The sequence below is a fragment of the Prionailurus viverrinus genome, chromosome B2 (genome assembly GCF_022837055.1).
Source record: "Prionailurus viverrinus isolate Anna chromosome B2, UM_Priviv_1.0, whole genome shotgun sequence".
Lineage (NCBI taxonomy): Eukaryota > Metazoa > Chordata > Mammalia > Carnivora > Felidae > Prionailurus > Prionailurus viverrinus.
This window is the reverse complement of record NC_062565.1, coordinates 42,250,647-42,267,806: the sequence shown is the minus strand read 5'-3', so window position 1 is coordinate 42,267,806 and position 17,160 is coordinate 42,250,647. Positions and strand designations below refer to the sequence as shown.

General features: G+C 56.2%; 2 protein-coding genes across 6 annotated transcripts in view; one reads left to right on the top strand and one right to left on the bottom strand.

Annotated features, from left to right (window-relative positions):
- The window catches only part of TMEM151B (transmembrane protein 151B), a 26,379-nt gene extending 14,280 nt beyond the window's left edge, over positions 1–12,099 (bottom strand). For 2 of the 5 annotated variants that reach the window (XR_007152262.1, XM_047859382.1), the window contains exons 1-5: positions 11,971–12,099; positions 7,359–7,465; positions 7,096–7,242; positions 3,757–4,468; positions 1,148–1,588 (exon numbers count right to left, since the gene is read on the bottom strand). Coding sequence is in view for 4 of the 5 variants with exons in the window: in XM_047859382.1 (XP_047715338.1) it covers positions 1,148–1,588; positions 3,757–3,882 (567 nt within the window). In the remaining variant the exon portion in view is untranslated. Of the gene's footprint in view, positions 1–1,147; positions 1,589–3,756; positions 5,279–7,095; positions 7,243–7,358; positions 7,466–11,970 lie in introns of those variants that run through there. The other 3 variants (XM_047859386.1, XM_047859384.1, XM_047859383.1) reach the window with 3 other exon arrangements.
- NFKBIE (NFKB inhibitor epsilon) lies at positions 9,571–17,160 on the top strand. The gene is made up of 6 exons (XM_047859392.1): positions 9,571–10,178; positions 12,608–12,710; positions 13,386–13,608; positions 14,678–14,766; positions 14,934–15,173; positions 16,064–17,160. The coding sequence occupies exons 1-6, from the start codon at positions 9,811–9,813 to the stop codon at positions 16,127–16,129; spliced, it is 1,089 nt and encodes a 362-aa protein (XP_047715348.1). The 5' UTR covers positions 9,571–9,810; the 3' UTR covers positions 16,130–17,160.

Here is a 17,160-nt window from a genome sequence, read left to right as displayed (position 1 = left end):
TCTGTCGGCTCACCCTCGTCCGCCCCATCGCCGCTCTTGCTGCCTGCTCAAACCCTAAGCCTGCCCTGCCTTCGAGCCCGCTTGGAGCCGGGTAGGATCTTATCGTCTGCTTTATGGAGCAGCGCAGGCCCTCAACGTACTCAACTAGAGAGGAAGACGGGCCGGAGCTCAGACCTGCGGGTGTATTCTAGTTTGAATTAAGCTCTGCTTCGTCCCGGGGTCAGGCGCTGGCCACGAACTGCCCCTCGGGTTTGCCTAACCTTTTTGCCGTCTCCCATGTCCCCCACTGCCCCCTCATGACCCCAAATGGCCTGCCCTTCCTGTTTACAGATGTGGTCCCTAATGGCCGGAACCGGCTTTGTCTCGGGGCTCCCTGTTCCCACCTTAGCTGTCACCCAGCCCCCTTCCTGATTCTCACAGGCCCCGGGTTTCTGTTTACCCATCCCAAAACTGAGACGGGGGTCACCGTTATCTGAGAAAACCTCTTCCTCCAGGGCTGGAATAATGCCTAATCCTGGAGGGTCCAGTAAGTGCTAATTGGCCCCCACTCCACCTCTCCACGAGGCCTCCCATGCCTACCTCCACCTTTTTGCCAGCAGACTCCCACCTCTGGGAGCCTTGGACTTGGCAAAGGGCCCCTGGCTTAAATCTAGCACTACCACTAAGAAGCTGCAGACCTTGGGCAGGTCATTGAGTTTAGGATTCCTTCCCTGTGAAAGAGGCCCTGGTAGCAGCCACCTCACTGAATGGGTGAGAGTATGCAGCGGGACAGCGCCTGTGAGGCCATCTCCAACCATTAAGCACTAAGCGGTATAGACCTTGGAGCCAGACTGCCTGGGTTCAAATCCCAGCTCCACCACATACTGTTTGACTTTGGCAAGGTACTAACCTCTCCAAGCCTCACTCCTCATGTGTAAAATGCGGATAGTAGTTACCTACCTCATAGGGTTGTTAGGAGGGTGAGATAAATCAATCTGGTATTTGTAATGTATGTAGGGCAGAGCCTTGCTGCTAGTGTTTGCCGTTATTATTATAGTTGCTATTGCAGCTCACTGCTGCCTCTGCTCCTCCCCCTGGGGACGGTCAGTCAGGGTCCCAGCACCCCCCTCCCCTCTGGACTGGCCTGCGCTCCCCTCCAGCCCCTCACCTGGGTGGTGGTGTAGGCGTCTCCATTGCGGTATCGGGTGACCTGGCGGGTGCGGCGGACATAGTGGTAGCTGATGGCCTTCCACCAGATACAGGGCGTGGCCTGCTGCATGCGGCCCACACGCTCCCGCACGCTGCTCACATCAACACGGTGCTGCAGCTCATGGCGGGCTTGGCAATGCCAACACTCCACCAGGTAGACGGCGTACAGCATGAGCAGGAAGGCCAGGGGGATGTAGACATAGCCGTTGGAGCAGGGGCTGTCGTGGTACATGAGGCTGTTGCCCTGGTAGGCGCTGCTGAAGGTGAGGCGGGTCACCGTGGTTACGTGGCACCAGGCCACGGCCCCCAGACAGCCGTACATGAGCAGCGAGAGCAGCAGGCACTTCCAGTGGGACTCACGGCAGAGGGACTTGGTGAAAGAGGGCTGGATGGGACGCTGCTGCTCAGATGGGCAGGGGAAGGTCCAAGGTGAACAGGGAGTGAGACAGAGTGGCAGGACCCAGCACAGAGATGGATGGAGGGGTGGAAGCCAGCATCAGAGATGACAGGGACGTGGCAAGAAAAGGTAAGACCAAGATGGGAGCCGAGGACCAAAGATAAAAGCAGAAATGACCCAGAGTGAGCCATGGGGACAGGAAGTGAGAACAAAATGCCAATGCAGGGAAGTGTAGAGAGAGACACCCCAAAAGGCAGCGAGGGGTCACAGCCAGAGATGGAAGGAGGAGGCCCAGGTGGCAGAGAAGACACAGATGGATAGGATGGTACCCAGAAAAACACAGTCCAAAGACAGACATAAAGATGGCAGTGAAACAGGAGAAGGCGTGGATGGGGAAGACAAGGGAGGACAGATAGGCATCAGGGAAGGCAGGTCCCCAGCCAGGACTCCTTCCAGGTGTTCCAGGAAAGTGGGGAGGGACCCACTGACATCACTTTCCCGCTTAACAGGTGAGGCCCTCACTTCTTCCAGGTTCTTTGAGTCCTAGGTTCTGGAAGAGCCAGTCCTCTTTGACCCATCCACTTCCCTGTCCCTCACAGACAATTAGTCTCATACCTCCTTTGGGAGGGGGCAGGAAACCCTCAGTTCTGACTCCTTGCCCACGTTCTGAACCCTAGGCCCCCTGTGAGTCCCCTTCCTGGACCCTCACATCCTTTTCCTGTTCTCAGAGGGGAGGGAGAGGACTGGCATCTCTGAGTAGAAGGCAGTCCAGGAGGAGATATCCAGAAGGGCCGAGGCAAGTGGCTGGGGAAAGGGGATGTGGGACTGGGTGGGGAGTAGGGAGGAAGAGGTTTGCAGCCCAGCCATTTGTCAAAAGACAATGATTCTTGGGGCTGGCTCTCTGGGGGCCTCTTGAAGCACTTGGCCCACTCTGTCCCATGGTTGCCCCAGTGAGTTGTTTACGTGTCTAGACTGAGTGCTCCTGAGGGCAGGGTCTCCGTCTCTGCATCCTGGGTGCCGACCGTGGCACCCAGCACGCAGCAGCCACTTAATAGATGAGAATGGAGTTGGAATTCTGGTGGTGGGCTGTGCTTTCAACTCCTCCTCCCTGCTGTCTAGCTTTAGGAACCCCTCCCCCCCACACACCCTCCTACTAGATCCTGATTTCCTCCAATTCCCCAGGCCTAACCTGGAGGCTAGCCACGGGAAGGGAGAAGAGGGTGGAAAGGAAGGGCACAGTAACAGGCAGCAGTCCCTGGGCCTGGTGTGAAATGAGAGGAAAGATCTGGAAGTGCAGATAGGTAGGGTGGGCTAGGAAATAGCACACAGCGTATACAAACAAGATTAGGGTACGGGGTACCTTTCTGGGAGCCTTGTCCTTGGGGTGTGTACATATGTGCACCTTTGTGTGTCCACCTGAGTGTATCCCACTGAGCGCACATCTGAAAGGGTCTCTACCTGCAGGTCTGCCCCGTCCCATGTGCTTCTGCTCAAGTGCAGTGTGTATATATGTGTGTGCACGAGTGTGCCTGGGGGGAGAGGGGGGAGGGGAGCAGTGCTACTGGTACCTTCCTCAGTCTCTTTGTCTCCAGGTTCAGAGGACTGAAGAGTAGGGCTCCAACTAGGGAGATGCTTATTTCCAACACTCTGAAGGATTCCTGGACTCAGGGCCTCCCCCCACCCAGGAATGAGGGAGCTGCAGGGACGTTGGGAGAGAGGTGCACTCACTCCCAGTGACCCCGGGGGTAATCGCCTCTGTACACATTTGACCTTCTTAGGACCACAGCTCAGGTACCACCACCATTTCCTCTTCTGCCTCTGTAGCCCCTACAAGTCGCCCTTCCTTGCGTTCAAGATTGCATCCCCTTCGCGAAACAGGAATCCTGCCACCGTCCCCACCCCATTCCGCCCGGGGTCCGCGAGGCTCCGCCCCTAGGCCCCTCCCCCTGCCCGGGACCCCCGAGCCCCGCCCCCGGCGCAGCCCCTTCCCCGCCACCGCGGACAGCTCCGGCCACCGGTGGGGGCATCGGCGCGGGACTGCGGCTGCGGCGGCCGGCTCGGGGTGCGGGGCGCCGGCCGCGCTGCGGCGGAACCGGCGGGGGCCGCGCGCGGCGGGGGATGGGGGACCAGGCTACGGCCGCGCCCGGGGAAGGGGCGCCGCCTGTTCTCACCTCCTCTCGGGCGGGGCCCTCGTCCGCCGCCGCCGCCGCCGCCGTGGGCTCCTCCGGGACCCCGGGGCCGCCACCGCCGCCGCCGCCGCCGGCGCTCTCTCCCGCGGCCGAGCCAGGGGGGGACATGGCGTAGAGGGGGTGCGTCGAGCTCAGGGCTTCCCGGGGGGCTGTCGGGGGCCGAGGGCATCCTGCGCGGGCCCTGGGGAGGGGGCGGGAGGGGGCGGGGCCCTCGCTGCTCCCCACCCCCCGCCGGGGGGAGGGGGCCTGGAAAGGGCACCGAAGGGTAGGGGTCTAGGGGCTGGGGGTGGGGAGGCGGGCTGGGGGGCCGGGCCGGGGGGGCCGGGGCCGGGGGCGGGTGTCACCTTGAGGCCCTCGCGGCGCCGCTCCGCCTCCCGCCCGCTCCCGCCGCCGCCTTTTGTCTGAGCCGAGCTGGAGCCAGCGCGCCCCCCCTCTTCCTCCCAGCGCAGGAGCCCCGCCCCCGGCCCCCCAAACTCCGCCTTCCGCAAGCCTACCTAATAACCACCCCCCCAAAGAGGAGAAGCAACAGGGGCTCCCTACACCCCTTCCCCACTCCCAGCCCTGCTCACCGCACCCCCTCCTCCCGCCCCATCCTGGGAAGATCTGTGCAGCAACACTTCTCTGTCCCTTCATCGTGGAGGGGGCGCCAGCGGTTCAGCCAACATCCCTCCCCATCCTTGGTTCCCGCAAGTTCCTGGGGCAGAGGGTGGGGAGAGGAAATTGAGCCTTGGAACCCTAGGGAAGATCCTTACTCCCAGTTGGGTGGTAACGGGTTAAGGCAGGAGCCAGCCTTCAGACGCCTGACCCAACTGAACAGAGATGGAATAGGGTAAGAATTGAAGCTAGATATGAGAAAGGACTAACAGAGGGCAGAGGGGAGGACATTGGAACCAGCCTTCCCAAAGCCATTTTCCTTCCTTAGAAGAACAGCCCCAAAGAAGAATGAAGTGTGTACATTACCCTAGGCTGGAGACCAGGAAACCTGAGTTCTAATTTTTAATCCTGGCTCTGCCATTGAGGGGTTGTGTGACCTTGTGCAAGTGCCTTACGCTCTTCAAGCCACAGTTTCCTCATCTGTGCATCGGAAAAGTTAACTGGACAATCTCTACGGCTTTGACCTTCTTCTGTGGGTGTAGGAGGCATAATCATACCCCAAGCTGGGCTGTGAGTATCCTACGCTTTCCCGCCATCTACCCACACTGCTCTTCTGTACTGCTTAGGACAGGCAGAAAGAAAACTGACATTCATTCATTCCTGGATGCATCCATTCAATAAACAGATATTAGGTCTCTACTGAGTACCCTGTTCAGAAATGAAACATACAATATTCTACCCTCAAAGAATACAAAGTCTAATTGGGGATGGGGATCAATCATTATGATAAAATAGTATAATGGGGGGCACCTGGGTGGCTCAGTCAGTTGAGCATCTGACTCTTGATTTCAGCTCAGGTCATGATCCTAGTGTTGTGGGATTAAGCCCCAAATCAGGCTGTATGCGGAGCATGGAGCCTGTTAAGATTTTGTCTCTCTGGGGCGCCTGGGTGGCTCAGTTGGTTGAGCACCCAACTCTTGATTTCGGCTCAGGTCATGATCTCATGGTTGGTGAGTTTTCCCCCCACATCAGGTTCTGTGCTGACAGCGTGGAGCCTGCTTGGAATTCTCTCTGCCCCTTCCCTGCTGTCTCAAAATAAATAAATAAACATTTTTTTAAAAAGATCCTCTCTCTTCCTCCCTCTGCTCCTTCTCCCCTCCCCCACTTCCCCACACTCTTTAAAATAATTTTTTTTTATCTTTAAAAAAAATAGAATGGGGTGCCTGAGTGGCACAGTTGGTTAAGTGTCTGACTCTGGATTTGGGCTCAGGTCATGATCTCCCTGTTTGTGGGTTCAAGCCCCCCATCAGGTTCTGGGCTGACAGCTCAGAGCCTGCTTGGGATTACCTCTCTCTCTCTCTCTCTCTCTCTCTCTCTCTCTCTCTCTGCCTCCCCGCCCTCCACTCACTGTCTCTCAAAAAGAATAAACATCAAAAAAGTAGTATAAAGGCTACGCATATTCAATCTGTGTGTGCACAGTCACTGTGGAATCCTACTGCTTGCCACGTGTTACATTAGAGTCTTTGACATATATATATTAACCGTTCCCCCATTTACCCACAAGAAACCAAGGTAGAGGGAGGGTAACTGACTTATTCAAGGTCACCTGCTGGTACTCACAGAGCTAATCCTAGAATCCAGATCTTTCTCATTCCAAAGGCCATGCAGATGTTTGTGAGTAGGAAGTTCGTTTAAGGCAAAGCTTGGGATAATCTGGTCTTTGGGGATAGGGGACAAGCATACTGATCTGCTGGGATGGTCCTGCCCCTCATCTGAGGCAGGTTAGCCACTGCCTCCACCCCCACATACACCCCCACTCCTGGTCCTGCCTCCATTTTCCTACTCTTCTCTTTCCAGGCAAGGTGAAGGTGGATGGTCGGCTGTCTGCCTCTTGCTTCAGAACTATCCAGCCTGCACGATCCTCCAGTAGTCAGTGAGTCCTTCCTCCCTACCCAAACAGAGGAAGGGTGTGGTCCTGAAGAGCCCTCTCACTTGGTGGCTCACTCCAGGGTCTCTCACTCATGCTTTGTGGGAAGTCCTGCCTCACATCTAACTCCAATCCCTCATCTTACCTCAGCCCATTCCATTTAGTTCAGTCCTCACTGCAGACAGTGCAGAGTTCCTAACCCTGCCCTTTCCCAACCCAGATGGGATCCTCACACTCTCCACTTAGTTGTTATAATCTTCCTCCTGTTCCCCACCCCTACTGCCTTCCCTTCTCCCCTCAGGGGGCTTTGGAGGAGAGCTAGCCCAACTCCTTTTGGCCAACCCCGGAGCTCCCAAGATAAAAGCCCCCCAACAACTCCCCTTCTCCATTCACACACATAACCCTTCCTTGGAAGCTCGGGGAAAAGAGGGGTGAAGGGAGGGGGTGTGGAAGGAGCCAGCTGACCAGCTGGTCACCATGGCAACTGGGCCTGTTTTCTGAAGATGAGCTTGACTGGGGTGGGTGGAGGCTGGGAGTGGGGCACTACAAAGGGAACCAGAAAAAAAACGGCAGAGAGAGAAGAGGACTGGAGGGGCTGAGGAAGCAAAGTCAGGGCCCTGACCACGTTGAGGCCTGAGTCAGAGTCCTCATGTCATCTTTCCAAATGAAACTGTATGCTCCCTGTCCCCTTTCCTGAAGTGTCCCCCTAAGGGCTTCCTGTCAAAGTGCAGGCTAGGTGCTGGAAGCAGTGCGTGACTCAATGCTGCCCCCACGTGGCTAGAAAAGGGGCAGCTACACACCTGTTCTGGTTCAGAGCGAGACCCGGGACTGAATTGGGATAGGTTTTTCCTTAAATTCAGCCTCCGTATGAATGAAAGGAGCAGTCACTGCATCTTCCTGAGTTTCTGTGTCCTTGCCGAAGGTTCAGATGTCCCAATTCCTTAGACCTTCATAATAAAAGAAAGAAAGTTTCACTGAAAAATTTTTTCAAAGTTTTGGATTAGGGGCAGGAGAACCGTGCTCTGCCTTTTCTGACTGTTTGATTTTTGGCAGGTCAACTCACCCCTCTGGGTTTCAGCTTCCCAATTTTAAGATGGGGATGTGATCGTGCCAGATTTTGAGCCCAAGTCGTCTGGGTCTGGAGTTTATGACTGTATTTTTTGCTCCAGCCTTTGAGGAGGAGAGAGGAACATGTCAGGGGAGGAAGTTGAGAACATCTGAAATGACGCTGACCTCAAGGGAAGGAGATGCCTCAATTTCCTTGGGCTTTCCCCTCATGGCGTCTCACTGCCTCATGCTCAACACATCCTCTCCACTCTGGTCCTCCACGGGGAGGAAGAGCAGTGGGTCATCTCCTCCTGTCTGTCCATCCACTATCTTCTCTTTACTCACTGCCCACCCCCCTCCAAGCACACACACTAGGTACTTCTCTTCTCCCCAGCCCTCTTCCCTTCCCATTTCCAGGTCAGATGAAACCGTCCCTTCCCCTCGCCCCACTGTGTAGTTGACCCCACTCCATGGCCCCACAGCACCCTGTGCTCACTCCTGTCTTAGCACAATCAGTCTGTATTGTAATTGTCAGGGAGATTTGTGAAGGCTAGGGCCATGGGGCATTTTGGGGTGAGGTGGGGTTAGTGGTTGTTGGTTATTACTGTTACTATTGATACTTGCTTTTGCTTCCAGCAGAAAAACCAATGTCAGGGGCGCCTGGATGGCTCAGTCAGTTAAGCATCTGACTCTTGATTTCAGCTTAGGGCATGATCATTCTCTAAATAAATAAATAAATAAATAAGCTTTAAAAATAAATTAAAAAAAAAAAAAGAAATACCAGTGTCAGGCATATAGGAGAAGCCCCATACATGTCTGTCAGAGAGATGGTTAAAATGCTGTTGCACGGAGGAGGGCAGTAGGAGAGCTGGTTAGTAGCTGTCTACACTCACTCCAGCTTCCTTCCACCAATGCTAGAGATGGAATAGGGAGATGTTCCCTTAGGGATAATCTAAAGTCACTGCTGCCCTAGGTTTTGGCACTTGGGGTAGGGGATGAATCATGGGGCACTAGTTTGGGGCTCACTGTGTGGGTGGAGTATGCCTACAACCTCCCTAGGCCCTTTAGACCCAGGGAAAGCAGGGACAGGGAAGGAGGAAAGATGTGCTGGCATTAGGGCTGTGGCTGTGGTGGGGACCTCAGCAGAGCATGGCCCAGCATGTCTGGGGCCTCCCCATCCTGGCCCCACCAGGAGGAACTAAACTTCCCTGCCTGCTGAGGGTAACCAGATGTTGTAACTACCCGCAGCCAGTGTTTCATCCCTGTGAAGAATGACCACTCTGCTTTTTTATTTTTTTTTTTAAATTTTTTTTTTTCAACATTTTTAATTTATTTTTGGGACAGAGAGAGACAGAGCATGAACGGGGGAGGGGCAGAGAGAGAGGGAGACACAGAATCGGAAACAGGCTCCAGGCTCTGAGCCATCAGCCCAGAGCCTGACGAGGGGCTCGAACTCACGGACCGTGAGATCGTGACCTGGCTGAAGTCGGACGCCCAACCGACTGCGCCACCCAGGCGCCCCTACTCTGCTTTTTTAGACAACAAACAAAAAACATGACCACTCTGCCTTTTTTTTTTTTTTTTTTTTTTTAAGACAAGGGCCTGCCTGGGAAAACCTACTTTCAAAAAAGAACAAAAATTAAAAATCCGTCCTCATGTCCAATTCTATGTGATCTGGAAGTTTCACACAGGAGACCCTCTATCCAGGACCCAAAGGGAAAACTGCTTCTTTACAGACAATAGGTATCTTATCTTTCCCTACCCAAACTCCTGGGCACTGATAGATGAGAAAAACAGAGAAATTGAGAGAAATGGGCAGGAGATAGGAAGCAATGGCTCCCCGTCCCATCACCTACGTGCTTTCCCTGCAAGACGCTCAGCTCAGCCTGTGCAGACGGTTAATAAATATTCCTTTAAAAACAAACGAATGAATGAATGAATGAATGAATGAAAAAAATGAATGAAGAAATGGAGGAAGGGAAGGAAGGAAAGAAAATGCATGGAATTAATGAATGAAAAAAAGAAGGACGGGGGAAAATGTGAATGGATGGAAGGATGGATGGGTGAATGAATGAATGAATGAATGGGTGAATTAACGCACGAGTGACTCAGGACCGGGTAACCCCTGACTCGGAGCCAACGCAGAAGGCGGGGTAAGGGGGATTCCGGAGGGCGGGGCCTCGGTCCGGAAGCGTCTGTCGGGGGCGGGGCAGGAGGGGCGGGGCGAGAGAGCGCGTCCGACTGGGCAGTCCAGCTGCTCGGAGTAGCCGCTGCCTTGGAACCCGCCAGCGCTCCGAGCCTCGCCCGCGCTTCTCGCCGACCCCTCGGGCCCCCGCAGCCCGGGAAGAACGCCACTCCGGGCCGGGCGCCAGCTCCGCAAGGCGGACCTGCAACCCGGAAAGGCGGCGCGGCGGAGCCCGGAGCCGGATCCTGCTCGGACCTGGCCCCCGTGGGCCGGCACCGCGGGCATGTCGGAGGCGCGCAAGGGGCCGGACGAGACGGATGAGAGCCAGTACGACTCGGGCATCGAGTCTCTGCGTTCTCTGCGCTCCCTGCCCGAGCCCACCCCGGCCCCGGCCTCCGGACCTTCGGACAGTGGCGGCCCCCAGCCTTGGACCCATCCTCCGGGAACAGCCAAGGAGCCACAGGAGAAGGAAGATACAGATGGGGAGCGAGCTGACTCCACCTATGGCTCCTCGTCGCTCACTGAGCCCCTGCCCTTGTTGGGAGGCACGGAGACCGAGGACCCAGCCCCACGCTCTCCGCTCCCCGCAGCGGGAGCGCTGAGCCCTCAGCAGCTGGAAGCACTCACTTACATCTCGGAGGATGGAGACACGTGAGTCTGGGGTCTAAGCTGAGACAGGGACCCCTTCCAATCGATGCCAACTCTGGGCCTGCCAGGAGCCTCAACAGGCCGGGAACCCACTCTGTGAGGATCCCTCAAGACACCCGCGCTGGAAGGGGCCGTCCCCACTCTTCCAAACTCCAGACTTCACTCTTAGCCCACTTTTTAGCTCTGGAGGGACCCAGACCAGAGGCCCCAGCATCATTTCTCTGCACTCCCTTTGGGAGGTGGGCAGAGCTGGTAGGGCCCTTACCAGACACCTGGAACCCAGCTAGCAGCTCGGAAAGCTACCAATAACCCACCCCTTGGAAGAGAAAATTCCCCTGACCAGTCCAGATTTTTAGGGGTTTTTTTTTTCCTTGCTGGGGAAGAGGGTAGGTATCCTTGTTTGCTCAATATCTGGGATTCCCAGCCCCTGACCTCAGAATGCCCCGTCTCGGGGAACAAAAGATGCCAGTTACAGGTTGCCAGGAGGGGTCAGGAAGCTAAGGATGGAGGTGCTGGCAGGGTGCAGAGCTGAGGCTAGCCCTGAGGAAGAGGGGGTGAGCCAGGCTGGAGCACTCTTGCCCCATCAGACAGACAGGCGGCTGGCTGCCCAGCTTACTTCCTTCTCTGCTGTGAAAGGGGAAGTGAGGGCTGGAGTCAGCTTTACCGGCACCCTCTACCTCCTGAGCCCTCCAAGTCCCCCTCACTGTCCTGTCTGACCCCTTTACTTTACCCTTCCTGCCCCAGGCCCAGGTGGAGCTTGGTGGGGACTGGGCTGGGGGGGCCCGCAGTTGAAGTAAGAAGTAGTTTGGGTGGGAGGGACTGGCCAGTTGAGGATTTGTCCCTTAGGAAGAAGAAACACTGTCAAGAGAGGGGGTGGCTGGGATTTGTGGATGAGGAACAGAGTGGAGTGGGCTGGGGTCCCAGACTGGGGATGCTGGAATGAATGGGGGTGGGGAGGGTAGAGGAGGCAGCAGGTGTCTGTCTTGACCTGCTTTTTGGAGCAGATGGGAGGGTCCTAATCCTGGGTGGCCTTTGACAAAGATAGCGTTTGGACCCAGGGAGTGGGAGAGGAATGACCTCAGGCCTTTTTGTATCCCGCCCAGATCACCAACCCTCAGGCCCAGAACCAAGAATTTGGGGGTTCCATGTGGAATACCTCTGGCTGACCTTTGACCTAGGGAGTGGTGACTTCTGGCACTGCCGTCCTTTGTCAGCCTCTCAGCAGAAGCCTTTACCCGGCTCTAGTTAAAGACAGGTGTCGCGTCTAGACTGTGGGGTTAGGGGCGGTGGAGAAGCGGTGTCAGGACTCCCCAGGAGGTCCTTAGAGAGGAGGGGGCACTGTCTTCCCTCAGAGGTGTCTGGCTTATAGGACTTATGGAAGTGGGGAGAGGAAGTGGGAGGAGGGGAGACAGGGAGAGAGGGAGGTGGCTGCAGGAATGTGACCTAGAGAACAGGCCCTGGCCGAGGGGATTTCCAGAGCGGTTCCTCCCTCCCTCCCTCAGTCACTCTCTCCTGGGCCTCTCCTGCCGCCCCGCCACTGAGCCTGCCCCCCTTCTGCCTGAGCAGCCCCCTCCCCAGCCCAGACAGGCCTTTACCCAAACTACCCCCCAAGGCACTTCATGCCCCAAGGCAGCTGTCACGGCCTAGACCTTCCAGCTCTGGCTTTCATTTTCCCCACCTGATGTGGGGAAACCCCAGGACTGGAACTTCCCCTCCCAACTGCCCCCTCCCACCTGAGCAAGAGATTAAGGCTCTTTGGCCCCCAACAAACACACACTTTCTGCACTGCACAGACCTCCCCTTGGAAGTGTCCTCGGAGTGGAGGGCCTCTGGTCAGGCCCCACCCAGTCTGTGCTGTCTGAAGAGTGACCCTCTTGATCCCCCTGTGAAAGGGCAGCAGGACAGGATGCCGCGCTGTCTCCTCTTCCACGAGCTTCTGTGTTCTCTCCGTTGGAATGTGTACCGCTGAGTTGCCCCGAGTGGGGGTGACCCCGCTCCTGCCCTCTCAGTCCTCCCTGTTGGGGTTGGCAGACGTGGGGAGCTCAGCCCCGGAAACCACCTCTGTGCTACCCCGGCAGCTTTCAGTTTGGCTTTGAGCTGCAGCCGGCCCGGTGGGGCCCTGGGGCCAGAGGGGAGTAGGGTGTGGGCAGGCTGAACAGGAAGGACCTTGTCCCATCAGCACCCTGCCCACGCTCCCACTCAGCCAAGGCCCCCCTGAAGGCCAGAGATGGGAACTTGGAACTCCCACCCGCCGGATCCTGGCTTCCCTCACCAACCCTCACTTCCTGGCCCAAACTCTCACTTCCTACACCGACCCTATGTGTGTCTTCTTAGAGATTGATGTGTTCTTCCTTCTAACCCCAGGACCCTAGCTCACTGTCTCTGGCCTGAGCCCTAACACTTAAACCCTGTTCCTGGTCTCCCTCTCCCAGGCTGGTCCACTTGGCGGTGATTCACGAGGCCCCAGCCGTGCTGCTCTGTTGCCTGGCTTTGCTGCCCCAGGAGGTCCTGGACATTCAGAACAACCTTTACCAGGTGGGTTGGGGGAGAGGCTGGGCTATGCCCAGATACCTATATCTGCCCTGACAGCCATTCCCAGCAGCCACACAAGGGTACTTGGGCTGCGCACTCAGGAAACCATATCCCAGACCCTGGGACAGAAGCTGATGCTACACGCAAGTAAGACACGCCTCTGCCCACAAGGTGCTGGAGCCTGGGCTAGGGGACTCCTGTCAACCCCTGATTTCATAGCATGGTGACCAGAGTTGTGACCCCAGCTGCTGTGGGACCCAGCGTCTGTGGGGAGCATTAATACAGGAGGCGGCATCTGCATGGAGCCTTAAAAGAGGAGTATGCCAGGTTGAGACTGCCTGCCTGGTACCTCTGTCTTTCCTCCCTCTAGCCCGTCCTTGTCACTTGGCCCCCAAGGATAACAGAGGTCTTCCCTGCCCCCAACTTTCCTTTCTCCAGGGGCTGAGGGGACCTCTAAGAAGAGCAGGGGCCCACTTTCCTCACCCTGCCTCCAGAACTGGGGTGGTGGGCAGTGACAGAGGGAAGGGTTTGGTCGCGTTTCCTTGGAAGACCAGGACCATAGCCTTTATAAGCTGCCCTCAAAAAAGGTGCTGGCAGCTGGTAATTCCTGTGTCCACCCTGGCACGTCCCCAGAGGTGGGAGCATGCTACAGTAGCCCTGGACCCTTTGTGCCTACAGACAGCACTCCATCTGGCTGTACATCTGGACCAGCCGGGTGCAGTTCGGGCCCTGGTGCTGAAGGGGGCCAGTCGGGTGCTACAGGATAGACACGGTGACACGGCCCTGCATGTGGCCTGCCAGCGCCAGCACTTGGCCTGTGCCCGCTGCCTGCTGGAGGGGCGGCCAGAGCCGGGCCGAGGACCACCTCACTCCCTGGACCTCCAGCTGCAAAACTGGCAAGGTATGGGCAGCCTCAGGGCCTGTGGGATGAGGAGGGGACAAGAGATGGACCCCACTGTCAGGAAAAGGAGGTTCATAGCTTGTCTGTCAATGCACCTCCAGTTTTAAGTCAACAGGTACTCAGTCCCTTTTTGCTGAAGGAACGAATGAACGAATGAATGAATGAACTTGATTTAGAATTTAATGAGAGCCTACTGTGAGCTCAACAGAGAGCTAAACCTTGCCCTCAAGATATTTAGTTTAACAGAGATTAGACGAACTCGTTAATTCATGCAACAAAAATGTACTGGGGGCCTTGTGTGTGCCAGACATTATTCCAGGAGCTGGAGAGCGATCGAGGCAGACACTAAATATAAGAAGTGAGTTCTCTAGTAGGTTACCAAGCTGTAAGTGCTGTGGGAAAAGTAGAGCAGAGTGAGAACTAGAATGTGAGGGATGGGGCGGGTGTGATTTTTAAAGAGAGTGACCAGGGAAACCCTCAAGGAGCAGCAGCCTTTGAGCAGAGACTTGAAGGAGGTGAGGGATGTCACTTTGAATCAAGTTCTGTAGGCGGGGGTGGGGGGAGTGGTTCCACGCCAGAAAGCGGGTAGCAAGAAGGCTAGGGAAGCACAGGGCAGGACAGGGCCCCCCCCCCACCCCGGGGCGGGTGGGGGGGAGGGGTGGCTGGGGCCTGAGGATCCTAGAGAGCTCTGAAGAAGGTGGCTTTTGGATGGGGCTTCAAGGCAGGTAGAGTTAGAGATGGGGGGGGGGGCGGGCGGGCGGGGAGAGGGGGAAGGGGGAGGGGAATGTGTGCTGGGGGAGGGCACACCTATGTGGGGTGTCACTCAGCAACCTGACCCCTGAAGCATGAAAGTTTCAATAACATGACTCTGAAAAGGTGGAAACTTTGAGTTCCTTTCCCCTCAGACTTTTGAGGGGGTTTTTGGGTTTGTGTTTTAACACTCCTGTGATCAGAGGCATTGAGTGGGCAGTGAGTCCCTTGGGGCTGAGGGGTAGGGAGGTCCCTGAAGAGAGGGAGGGAGAGAGTTGGTGGACGCTGATTAGCAGCCCCCACCCTCACCCCATCCCAGGTCTGGCCTGTCTCCACATCGCCACCCTGCAGAGGAACCGGCCACTCATGGAACTGCTGCTGCAGAACGGAGCTGACATTGACACACAGGTGAGAGGACCAATCAGGGCCCGGCCCAGGGCCTGCCCCACCGCCTGATCCAGCCCCAAGTCCCCTGCCTAGCAGTCAGCAGTGGTGGCACTCACCTCCTTATCCAGGGCCCAGGCCCAGCACGATTCTTCTCGAGGGCCTTGGCTGACATCCTTCTTCTCCTCCAGGAGGGCACCAGTGGGAAAACAGCCCTGCACCTGGCTGTGGAGACCCAGGAGCGGGGTCTGGTGCAGTTCCTGCTCCAGGCTGGCGCACGTGTAGACGCCCGCATGCTCAACGGGTGCACACCCCTGCACCTTGCGGCAGGTCGGGGCCTCAGCAGCATCTCATCCACTCTGTGCGAGGCAGGTGCCGACTCCCTGCTGCGGAACGTGGAAGACGAGACTCCCCAGGACCTGGCTGAGGATGTAAGAGGCATAGGCTCAGCTCTGCTCTCCAGGACCTCCTGCACCTAGAGCAGAGACAGGCACCATAATGGCTGAAAGGGCCAAAGAGTCAGGATCCCCGGGAGTAATCCACGACTCTGACACTCACCAGCTGTGGGACCTTGGGCAAGCCTCTGCCCCTCTGTTTTTTTAGTTGGTCCAGACCAGGGAGCCCAAACTTGGACTCTAACAGGAGCCCTGCAGCTACAGTGGATCGGTGAGACAGGATAGGTGTAAGGCAAGGTGATGGGGCCTGTGAGAGACCAGAGTCAATGCCCAAGGGTCACTCTACTCAGCTTCAGCAGATAGTTGCAGAGGAAGAATGTGGGCCCAGTGTTGCCAGGTCTTGGAATTTTTTGAAGAAAGATGGAACCTAGATTTCCTGTAGTGTCTTTCCCATTTTAAAATGTTCAAAGGAAAAAACTCTGGGGCTCCTGGCTGGCTCAGTCAGTAGAGCATACAACTCTTGATCTCAGGGTTGTGGGTTCAAGCCCCACACTGGGCCTTCAGCTTACTTAAAAAAATATTCAAAATGTTTTCTAAGTACCCCCCGCACCCCTGCCCCCCACCCCCCGCCAAAAAATAAAAAAAAAAAAAAAACAAAACCAGACACATGGGCTAGATCACCTCCAGGGTGGGAGCTCTGATATTCTGATATCTTAGAGAGTCAGGGCTTGCCTAAGGTTTCAGGGCTCTGCCTAGCCCAGAGGGGCTGCTATGTTGGGGATTAGTGGGAAGATTTGTTCCCCAATGTCCTTGAGTTGTCATTTGGTGGAGGAGAAATGGTCCAATCTGTCTCCCCAGCTCCCTTCCTCCACTGCCACTTTTTCCCCATGGGCCCTGATTTTGCTTCTCTCCATTCTCTTTCTCAGCCCTTGGCTCTTTTGCCCTTTGATGACCTGAAGATCTCTGGCAAGCCACTGCTGTGTGCCGACTGAAGCCAGGGCAGAGTCTGGGGCCCCGGAGACTCCACCTCTTCACATCCGGAAGCCGGAGCTACAGCTGCTGAAGTCTGGGCCCTGACAATGTGCCCTTCTGGTGTCCTGGGGACTGCTGAGGCCACAGCCTGGGGCCAGTACGGTCCTGAGCGGAGAGGAGGGATCACAAGTGAGAGAAGGCAAGTCTGGAAGGAAGACTTTTCCAGGTGGATGGAGATTCTTGAAGACTCCCAAAGCCCCAGGTATCCTGGGCAAAGCCTGTTTGCCTCTAGAAGACGGCAGGGGCTCTTGTTTCTACCCACGTTGGGTCAGCCTGAAACTGCCAATCAGTAGGAAGACATGGACTCTCCTGAGTGAGGAGAGAAACTGAAATCAGCAAGCAGGACCCTGAGGGGTTCCATCTCACTGCTGTTGAGGACTCTTAAAAACACTGTTGTTTAAAGACTTCACACAGAAGGCCCTGAACTGACCCCCTGGGGAAGGGGAAGTTTCCATAACATGACACTAAAACAGCAGAGACCTTTATAAAGATCCCTCCCTACAGTTGTTTTGCGCACGTGCCTGTCTGCGTGCATTGGGGATTTTTAGATAGGCCTGCCTTGTGACCTTATGATAGAGACAGAGAGAAGGAAATTGCCACTTGAGCAGGGTAGGACTCTGCTAGGTAGGGAGTGCGTGTTGGGGGGGGGGGGGGAGGGGGTACCATCCTCAGGCCTCTCTGTCCAGCACAAACCCTTGCCCTGAATGAGAAGAAACCCCCCCCCCCCCCCCCAGGGTGGGAGGCATCACCACTGCCCTGGAGGTGGCCATCTGGAGGAGCCTGGAGAGAAAGGCCAGCCTGTAGAGGGCGGTGGCTTTGTGTGTTTTTCCTTTCATTCCACACACGTCTGAAGTTCCTGTGAGGTGAACATGGCCAATATGGATACAGGGGGATAAACCAACGACACAATCTCTGGCCAGTTGGATCTTACGGTCTAGTGAGTGAGACAGCCATTAAAATCACAAACGCCCCAATAAATATGTAATTACAA

Excerpts from the sequence above, each read along its gene's own strand:
- NFKBIE (XM_047859392.1), top strand. The coding sequence starts at position 9,811 with ATGTCGGAGGCGCGCAAGGGGCCGGACGAGACGGATGAGAGCCAGTAC. Across the intron at positions 10,179-12,607 it reads ATCTCGGAGGATGGAGACAC|GCTGGTCCACTTGGCGGTGA; the intron begins GTGAGTCTGGGG and ends TCCCTCTCCCAG. Across the intron at positions 12,711-13,385 it reads TTCAGAACAACCTTTACCAG|ACAGCACTCCATCTGGCTGT; the intron begins GTGGGTTGGGGG and ends TTGTGCCTACAG.